The sequence below is a fragment of the Perca flavescens genome, chromosome 11 (assembly GCF_004354835.1).
Source record: "Perca flavescens isolate YP-PL-M2 chromosome 11, PFLA_1.0, whole genome shotgun sequence".
Lineage (NCBI taxonomy): Eukaryota > Metazoa > Chordata > Actinopteri > Perciformes > Percidae > Perca > Perca flavescens.
In genome coordinates this window covers 21058814-21068723 of record NC_041341.1, presented here as the reverse complement: position 1 = coordinate 21068723, position 9910 = coordinate 21058814, and the positions used below count along the sequence as shown (strand labels likewise).

Here is a 9910-nt window from a genome sequence, read left to right as displayed (position 1 = left end):
GTATGTCTTATCTTTTTCTGTCCATGTGTTTTTTTTTAACATCTTAATTAGGTCTTTCTAGCAAACCTGCCTTTAATAAAGCATAGAGCACTAATTAGGCGTCCCACTGGGGTGTAATGGTTGGTTCATGACTTTGGAGCGTTCCACTTCACAGTCATGGTGGGGGAGAAAGTCAACTGATTGAGTGGCAGATGTTTCACAAATCAAAGGCCATTTTGAAGGTCGCAAACATGTCTCTATTAGGCTATATAAAGTTTTTGTCTCCGTTTTGTAACAGCCAAGGTCTCTGACACAGAGATAATTGGCTGGACTTTTTTTACAACTGACATTTTGTCACAGGAAAAGAACCGGTGTAAAAAATAAAAAATAATGAGGTCTGAATTCCATTTAGCTGCTCTTGTGCACACTGGCTCACTGTCACGGCTTATTGAGACACTTGAATTGAACAGAGTGATCATTATTGTTATTAGTAACACCTGTGCTTTTCCTACTATGACAATTCAAAATGTATGCTGTGAAAAAGGCCTATTGACAAGACTATTAAATAAAAAGAGTAAAATTAATTTAGTTTTTCAATTTCAAGGAGTGTAAATAATATAGTACTCACTGGCAGAAAATGTGTTAGTAAACCCAAACACTACATGTTTAAGATTAAGGAAAAAAACTGAATATCTAAATAAACAAATTATAGAATATATAGTTTATTTATTGTTAATTTATATATGAAATCAGATTTTTTCCCTAATTATACATCTATCTATACTATATAATATATAGTATAGAAAGATATATATATATATATATATATATATATATATATATATATATATATATATAATGACATATAAACATGTTGCCACAACTTTTGCGAAAAACCAATATTGTCCCGTTTGCTTGCCGTCTGTTGCCACAGTGATTATGACGCTAGTTCAGATTAGCCAGTCTAGCTAACATTTAGCTAGCAAACCAACGTTACTAGCTAAAATAACGTTAAGCCGAAGGGTTTATTACCTGCAGTCATGTCATCTGTTTTAGATGCTCTCTGGGAGGACAGAGACGTTAGATTCGACATAACAGCACAGTAAGTTACTTCACTGTAACCGTTTTGGGATTATTTCACCATCGTACAAACAAGCTAAATTAGCTAGCTAGTTAGCTCGCTAATTGGCTAACCAACGGTAACGTCAGATAAACTATCTACGTTAATTCGGCTGTTGCTAATACAAGACTGAAAGTGTGTTTAGCTTTAAAGTCTATCGTGGAAAACGTTTTACGGTAGCTTTATGCCACATTTGTTTTAGTGTATAGCTAGATGTCATAGATTGACGTTATATTAATACCAGCTTTAGCTACTGTGTAACGTTAACCAGCTGTGATATACTTAGCTAGTTAACTAGCTAAATTAAGCCTCAGCTATCCCTCATCAATCCGTCAATCAATTTTATAACGTTACACAGGCAAGGGAGATGCAAATCTATTTGATCTATCTGTAGATACGTTCTAATTTCCTTGTACACAGGCAGATGAAAACTCGTCCAGGAGAAGCACTAATAGACTGTCTGGACTCCATAGAAGACACTAAAGGAAACAACGGAGACCGAGGTAGTTGGCTGTCTTGGAGGTTAAAATTATCTGCGCAACCTTGTGTGTGCTGGTCACCAAAATGTCATGATGTCTTTTTTTATATATATATATATATTTTTTTTTTTTTTGCAGGACGACTTTTGGTAACAAACCTGAGAATCATTTGGCATTCTTCGGCCCTGCCAAGAGTCAATTTGTGTGAGTACACCTTCATGATTAAATGCATTTATTTATCTTATTGTTTGCCTCTCTCCAGCAGCAGCACATCGGCAGAATAAGTCTGCCCTCTCTTGGAAATTAATGGTATTATATTACCTTATTAAATTGTATTATTTGGACAGCTTCAACAGATTAAAAACAGTTTTTATTGTAGGTCAAATTACTTTCCTGTGCACAATCAATTTCGTTCTCGCCTTTGCTTAAACCTGAACTAAATCTAAAGCTCTTGTGAAACACCATTGTCACCAATTTCAGAATAATCCAATACAAAATAGTTGTTTACCATTTGTTGAAATGAAGCTGATGTCTTCATGTCATTCTGTATGTTGTATGTTCAATCAATGAGCACTACAAGTAATACTAAGTGCTTTAGGATAATAATGAAAATCATACTGATAAACAGAATAATATGTCTTGAGGCTCTTACTTTACTTTCAGTGCTCACATTTGCAAATACATAGCAACAAAGTGCGAAGTTAAGATGACTGGAAGAAGCCAAGTGTGGGAAATCATATTAAAAATCTTGCCAACCTAAATGCAGATCTGTTTTTTTTTTTTAGCTGTGGGTTACAACTCCATCATTAACATCACAACAAGGACAGCTAACTCAGTAAGTACGCTTATCTTATGTTATTATTTCAAGTAAGTATTTGTCCATAATGTTTTTACATTTCCTCGCACACATCACAAGTCTGGGTCAAATGTTCACAAGTTTAAAGTGGAGAAATGTTTCAAACTAATCTCTGCAAGGACAAATAAAGGCAACATTGTTTCGACATGCTGTTGAAGTAAATAATAAATGAAGAACTTAACAGAAATGTGATAGAGACTGACAAACAATGCTAATTTATTAACTGAATGCTATTTTCCAGAAACTGAGAGGCCAAACTGAAGCGCTCTACATCTTGACAAAGTCCAACAATACAAGATTTGAGTTCATTTTCACCAATGTGGTTCCTGGGAGTCCACGGCTCTTCACTTCTGTTATTGCTGTCCACCGGTAAAACAATGCTGAAGCAGTGTTCAGTTCTGTGAGGACAGTCTACATAAAATGTATGTCTTACTAAGTACTTTTGTTTTTGTTTTGTGACAGGGCCTATGAGACATCGAAAATGTACAGGGACCTGAAATTGCGAGCTGCTCTCATTCAAAATAAACAGCTGAGGCTCTTGCCCCGAGAGCAAGTTTATGATAAAATTAATGGAGTTTGGAATTTATCCAGTGATCAGGTACGGCTGATGCAAAAGTGAAATGATTTGCTTCAATTTAGCATTTTCCAGTTTACTTATTTAGAGTTTCTCTGACATCATAAATACTCAGACTTATACTAAAAATAGATTTAAATGCTTTCTTTTAGGGTAATCTTGGAACCTTCTTTATCACCAATGTTCGTATCGTGTGGCATGCCAATATGAACGAGAGCTTCAATGTCAGCATTCCTTACCTTCAGATTGTAAGTACAATACACTAAATAACATTACCAATCCAGTCCTCACTTTCCATCTGACTTGTAAAGTGGCCTTTTGATTATTTCTAATAGGATTCTTTGTTTTCCTTTTTTTTTGTTGCTAATTCGTGGCTCAAAATATTTTGAAACTTGTCCTCACAAATTATACAAAATTTGAATGCCGACTGATAGTGTGACCAGATACTGTAATGTAGATATTAGTATTCATAACTTGAGCTTGTCCCCCAAATTTTTACATACCAGCCCTGTATAAAAATATATAAACCTATTACGTGCTCAGGAGCGCCTAAGTGAGAGAGGAACTGTGTGGTTGTCAATTGCATAATGCACTTTGAATAGAAATACACCAAAATGTGTAAAAACAGACACAGAGCAACCTTTAGGTTGTTGTACTGTACATCCACACAGCAGGAGGCATGAGGTACCTTTGTAATTTTCCATCCTGTTTTAGTCGGTAGGATACATTTGTTTAGTGATTAATCTCAGCAGCCCTGTGTCATTACAGCTACTTTTTTTTTCTTTTTTTAATTGAGGTAGATTCACTTTAGTCATAGACAGACACCACTGTACTCTTGCATATGAGCTGCTACTAATGATCTTGTTTTGGTTGTAAATTATGTATTGTTTCTCTTTCAATTTCAGATTGTGTGTTTTATTTCCATTTTTTTTTTTTTTTTTTTTTTTTTTTTAATCTAGTGGTCCATCAGAATAAGAGACTCAAAGTTTGGATTGGCTTTGGTGATAGAGAGTTCACGCCAGGTAAAATGTTTGAAGTAAAATGCAGCTGGAGTCACATTCGCCTGAACTGATCACAATATAATGATTTATTACCTGGGGTATGAGTGCACAAATCTACTTGTGTTTTTAGAGTGGTGGCTATGTGCTCGGGTTTAAGATTGACCCTGTGGATAAGCTTCAAGACGCACTTAAGGAAATCAACTCATTGCATAAGGTGTACTCTGCCAACCCCATCTTTGGAGTGGACTATGAAATGGAAGAAAAGGTAGGTGTCACAATATTAGAATCAATGACCCCGAACACCTCAACAGTACAACATTAAAATGTGAAAAAAGACTTAAAACTAGAAACAAACCAACTTAAAATACCCCCCTATATTTTTGAATCACTGCCATTTTCACAGCAAATCTTTTTGTATCTACATTCCTGTAATTGTTTTGCATACTCCATTGTAGCTGGCTTTTTCACTAGTTCAGCTGATCTTGTTGTCATAGTGCTGTTTGTCCTAACATTAATTTCAGCCCCAGCCGTTGGAGGAACTGACAGTGGAACAGCCTTTCGATGACGTGGAAATTGAGCCCGATGAGCAGACCGATGCTTTCACTGTGAGTTCCACTCATCACTCCTCTGAGAGTCAATGGTTTAGTTTTAAGACTCTCAGAATAGCTGCCAGCTAAAGCCCTTCAGCATAATGAACAAACAATTCATGTTGCCTAGTGCTCATTTGTGTTATGGAGCAGTGCTCATCAGATGACCATAGCCTATTATCACAGACAACATATCCCTGTTGGTTTTTAAATAAATGTGTGAATTGTGTGTGTTGCCCACAGGCTTACTTTGCTGATGGAAATAAGGTAACGTCTCACAATTAATTTTATCACCAGTTATAATTGTAAAATATGTTGTATATTATGTTATAATTTTTTTCATTTGTTTAATGTTGTTCCAAAGCAACAAGACCGTGAGCCAGTTTTCTCTGAGGAGCTGGGCCTCGCTGTTGAGAAGCTGAAGGATGGCTTCACACTTCAAGGACTGTGGGAAGTCATGAGCTGAAATAATATGAAACTTATTTATTTATGTCAGGTTAAAAGTTGTACAGTTTATGCATAGGTACTTTTTGATTAAAAATAAATAAAACACCAAAGTACATGTAGGGCATATTTATTTTGAGGATATTTGTGTAAAACGTTTTCTTTTAATGACTAGAATGTGACATATAATGCAGTTTGTATTGTTTAAAGTTAATAAATGTATTTAAATAGACATTGGAGAGTATTTTTTTTAATTAATTTTTTTTACATTTGAATAACAAGAATGCAGTAAGTTTGTACTGTATCCCACACACAATTCCTTTTTTATGTGGAAAAAACACTGATATACATAACTGCAGAAGGCGCTAAAGTATTTAAAAAATGTGAAAAGAGGACAAACAGTTACCTCCTGTGGCAGCAGCTGTTCACTGAGCCTGTCTTCTTGTTAGACAACTCCCCTGTGGATGTGTCACATCCCTATACTGAATCACACTGTACTGAAGTTTTTGTTACTATCAGTGAACTGTGACTCACTCCACATAGTAGATGTCTCTAGAATAACACAGGATTGTAGTAAAACTAATATCCGTGAACACAAAGTGCTGCAACAAATAGTCCTGTCATTGTGTTTAGTGTTTCGATAGATAAAAACTATACATTTCACCCTATTGGATAACAAAAAGAGTAAATGAAATGAAAGGATCATAGGTTATTTCTGTGTGACCATACAACAGTGTTGTTACAAATCACTAGGGTGACAAGGCTCCACAGTTGTTTTTACTCTATGACAGCTGTGTGAGCTCTCCGATTTGGCCAACCTGAATTCTTCATGGTTGGGGTGGTTGGCTATATTTAGAAGGGGCACGTTATATTGAAGTGACTTCAGACCTGGCTGCCTATAGTTCTCGGTCTTCACCAGCTAGGACAGTCTGTTGTAAACACTTCCATTCACGTCCTGTCCTAAAAGAATGGATCCCCAAAGCATGAGGGAAGATCTCCGTCTGTTTCAGAGCACTTTGCTGCAGGATGGACTCAAAGAGCTCCTGAATGAGAATAAGTTAATTGACTGTGTCCTAAAGGTTGAAGACCGAAGCATCCCCTGCCATCGGCTTATTCTGTCAGCTTGTAGTCCTTATTTCCGGGAGCTGTACTTCTCAAACGATGGCAAGGAAATGGATCAAATGGAGGTTGTTCTGGAGAACCTGGACCCCGTTGTTATGGAGGCCATTGTAAATCACATGTACTCAGCAGAGATTGACATCAATGACAACAACGTGCAGGATATTTTGGCTGCTGCCAACCGCTTCCAGATCCCCTCAGTGTTCACAGTTTGTGTGAATTATCTCCAGAAGACGCTGTCAAAGAAAAACTGCCTTGCCATCTACAGGCTGGGACTGATGCTGAACAGCGCCAGACTGGCAATGGCAGCTCGAGATTACATTGCAGATCGATTTGAGACCATAGCAAATGATGAGGATTTCTTAGAGCTCGCTCCACCTGAGTTCTTTGCCATTATTGGAGCAGATGCATTGAATGTAGAAAAGGAGGAACTAGTGTTTGAGACCTTCATGAGGTGGATCAGAAAAGACAAAGAGAAGCGTGTGAAATCCTTAGAGGAGGCCTTTGATTGCATTCGTTTCCGTTTGCTCCCAGAGAAGTACTTTAAGGAGAAGGTGGAGAAGGATGACCTCATTAAGGCTGATCCGGAGCTTCTCAAAAAAATCAAAGTCATAAAGGAAGCCTTTGCAGGGAAGCTGCCTGAGAAGAAAAAGGGAAAAGATGATGAGGAAGGAGAGGAGGAAAAATTGCCCGGCTATCTGAATGATAACCGCAGATACGGCATGTATGCCAAAGACATGGTTCTGATGATCAATGACACTGCTGCCGTGGCTTATGATGCCCAGGAGAATGAATGTTTGCTTGCTGCAATGGCTGAGCAGATCCCACGAAACCACGTCAGCCTGGTAACAAGGAAGAACAATCTGTACGTGTTGGGAGGACTGTTTGTGGATGAAGAGGACAAAGAAAACCCATTGCAGTGTTACTTCTACCAGGTATAAAACTGTAATTTACATCGCAGATGTTCTGAACACATCAAAGTAATTCCTTCATTTGGTTTTCCAAAATATCTTTAAAATGTGTCTTTCAGTTGGACAGTCTCACTGCTGAATGGATCGCTCTGCCACCCATGCCCTCCCCGAGGTGTTTGTTTGCTGTAGGTGAATGTGACAATCTCCTTTTTGCTGTGGCAGGAAAAGATTTACAGTCCAATGAGTCTCATGACACTGTTCTGTGCTATGACATTGAGTAAGTTCAGTACAGCCATTTTGGATATGCTCATTCATTTGTCTTATTGAAAGCACAGGTTGTATTTACTGTTTAAATACTCTATCTGCCCTTTTTTAGCAAAATGAAATGGACTCAAACAAAAAAGTTGCCCTTGAACATCCACGGCCACTGTGTTGTCTCTGAGAACGGGCTGGTGTACTGTATTGGAGGAAAAACAGATGACAAGTAAGATTGCAATGCCAAAACATTTGAAATTAAGTCCAAATATATTATTTTTACATTACATTAACCCTTCACATTCATCTGTTTTGTCTCTCCGGTAAAGTAAAGCGACCAATAAGATGTTTGCATACAGCCACAAGAGGTCAGAGTGGAAAGAAGTGGCTTCCATGAAGACGCCCAGATCCATGTTTGGGGCAGTTATCCATAACGGGAAGATTGTTGTCGCTGGGGGAGTCAATGAGGAAGGCCTCACAGCTGCATGTGAAGCCTATGACTTTGGAACCAACAAGTATGTGGTTTTATTATAACAATTTGTATAGGCACCTTAAAGTGTTGTACATAGCTGTTTTTTTATTATTATTTTCAGATATTTAGTTTACCAATCCAAGTTATATATATCAAATATTCATAAAATGTTGCAGCTTTTTGATATATTTGCATGCTTTAAATCAGTGGTCCCAATCTTGCTGTGAGCGGTTAAACCATGGTGTTTTTATCCTCAGACTGCTTCATTTGAAAGATTTTAAAGAGAAGGCATCCAGACAAAAAGCACAAATGAGAAAAAAAGTATTATAATTTGTGTAACAGATATACAATGTATGATTTATTTTATATTCCTTTAATATAAAATTCAAATAAAAAGTCAAGGAACTCTTGCTGAGATTCTTAAGGACAAGAAAAAACAAACAACATGGAGATAACACATGAATACAGCCGAGTGTACCTTGTTGCAGGTGGTCACCCTTTCCAGATTTGCCCCAGGAGAGGAGCTCAGTCAACCTGGTGAGCTGTGGAGGGCAGTTGTACACTGTTGGAGGCTTCGCCTTGGTGGAGAACGAGAACGAATGCGCACCCAGTGAGATCATCGACATTTGGCTGTATGTGTTGATTTTGTTGCATTACATTTCACAATATAATGTGGCACAGAACAATGTCATCTTGCTCAATATTTTTTTTTATAATGATGGCTCTCATAATACTTTCAATGCTGTCTTATAGTGACGTGTTAACTATCCCAACAGGTATGAAGATGACAAGAAACAGTGGACTGGTATGATCAAAGAGATGCGTTATGCAGCTGGAGCCTCCTGTGTGTCCATGCGTCTAAATGCAGCCAGAATGCCCCATCTGTAACAACAGTCTAGGGACATATAAAGCACGTTCACTTTACTACTGTAGGCAATAATATTATGTACATGCTCTTATTTAGCGGCTTGTTGTCATTTAACATATCACACGTCCTCTTTGCCTGTTCTGAGTGTTTCTATGAAATGTGTTATAGTTTTAATTGGCTTATTTCTTGTCGTTTGGACCAGACTTAGTTGATTCTGATCTTCTAAAACGCATCACTTGTTGAGAATTCCCCACTTTCACCGCTTAATTACGAGTTTTTATTATTATTACTGTTAGCTGGTTAGGTTTGCATAGAAATGTTTTCTTCTTTTAATCTGAAAATGTTCCTCTTCCAGTCAGTTACAACAAGTACCTTGTAACTCTTCAGTATTAAAGGTGCACTATGAGTTCCAGCATGGTTTCATCGCAATTTCATTTTTGTCTCAAATCGTAGGCAGCTCTCCTTGATCCGCTAGCTGCCTGCCCCATGAATACACTGTGAAAAAGCCCGGTCTGGGGAGACAACATAGGGGTCGTAAATGTCAAACAAACACTTGAGGCACAGGCTGTGCACCAAAATACAACAAACCACTCCAGCCAATCCCCGACAAGATGGTTGGGGGTGGGGGTTAGTGACAGTTAGTCAGTTAGTCATGACAGAAGCATGGGGGGAGGGCCGAGCTTGCTCTGTTTTGTTTGGTATTTACTTGGAATGTCAACAGAAGTGACCACGCAGGAACTCATAGTGCACCTTTAAAACATCATTTCCACAGGCTTACTGTGTCTGTTTGACCTTTTAGATTGGTTTGTTTTCAAGCAATACTACACGGCTCATATGATTATTCAAAATAGTGTGGCCCTGTCATGACAAGTTTCACTTAAAATGTTTTAATGCTGTTGTATGAGAAGTCACTAGTATAGTCAGAACATAAAGGTTCAGTTAAATGTTGAGGCCTTTTTAATGTATGAATAAGAGTCTGGATATGTCACATATGTAAGGGATAAAATGTAGTCTTGGGAAAATGTCTGCCAATGTTCATGTTCAAAAGCTCTACAATCACAGTTTAAATGTTTGTGTGAATTGGTAAACAATACTCCCAAAGAGGACTGATGGAAACCTTGGCTCCTGTTGACGCTCCGCATATTGACTAGTCTAGCAAAATGCATGATAGCCAGTTTTGTTGAGCAACACTGATAATACCCCATTCATGTTAGATTTTTTTTTTTAAAGATAATGAAGCTTTAT

General features: G+C 37.7%; 2 protein-coding genes across 2 annotated transcripts; both read left to right on the top strand.

Moving 5' to 3' along the window:
• The first annotated feature begins 878 nt into the window (after positions 1-878).
• bbs5 (Bardet-Biedl syndrome 5) lies at positions 879-5158 on the top strand. The gene is made up of 12 exons (XM_028591580.1): positions 879-1081; positions 1520-1602; positions 1717-1782; positions 2364-2413; positions 2676-2803; positions 2897-3032; positions 3161-3256; positions 3968-4030; positions 4140-4274; positions 4531-4614; positions 4840-4863; positions 4961-5158. The coding sequence occupies exons 1-12, from the start codon at positions 1020-1022 to the stop codon at positions 5060-5062; spliced, it is 1029 nt and encodes a 342-aa protein (XP_028447381.1). The 5' UTR covers positions 879-1019; the 3' UTR covers positions 5063-5158.
• Positions 5159-5926: 768 nt separating this feature from the next.
• Positions 5927-9771, top strand: klhl41a (kelch-like family member 41a). Its single transcript, XM_028591508.1, has 6 exons — positions 5927-7094; positions 7190-7347; positions 7447-7554; positions 7655-7840; positions 8286-8429; positions 8574-9771. The coding sequence occupies exons 1-6, from the start codon at positions 6009-6011 to the stop codon at positions 8683-8685; spliced, it is 1794 nt and encodes a 597-aa protein (XP_028447309.1). The 5' UTR covers positions 5927-6008; the 3' UTR covers positions 8686-9771.
• The last annotated feature ends 139 nt before the right edge of the window (positions 9772-9910 follow it).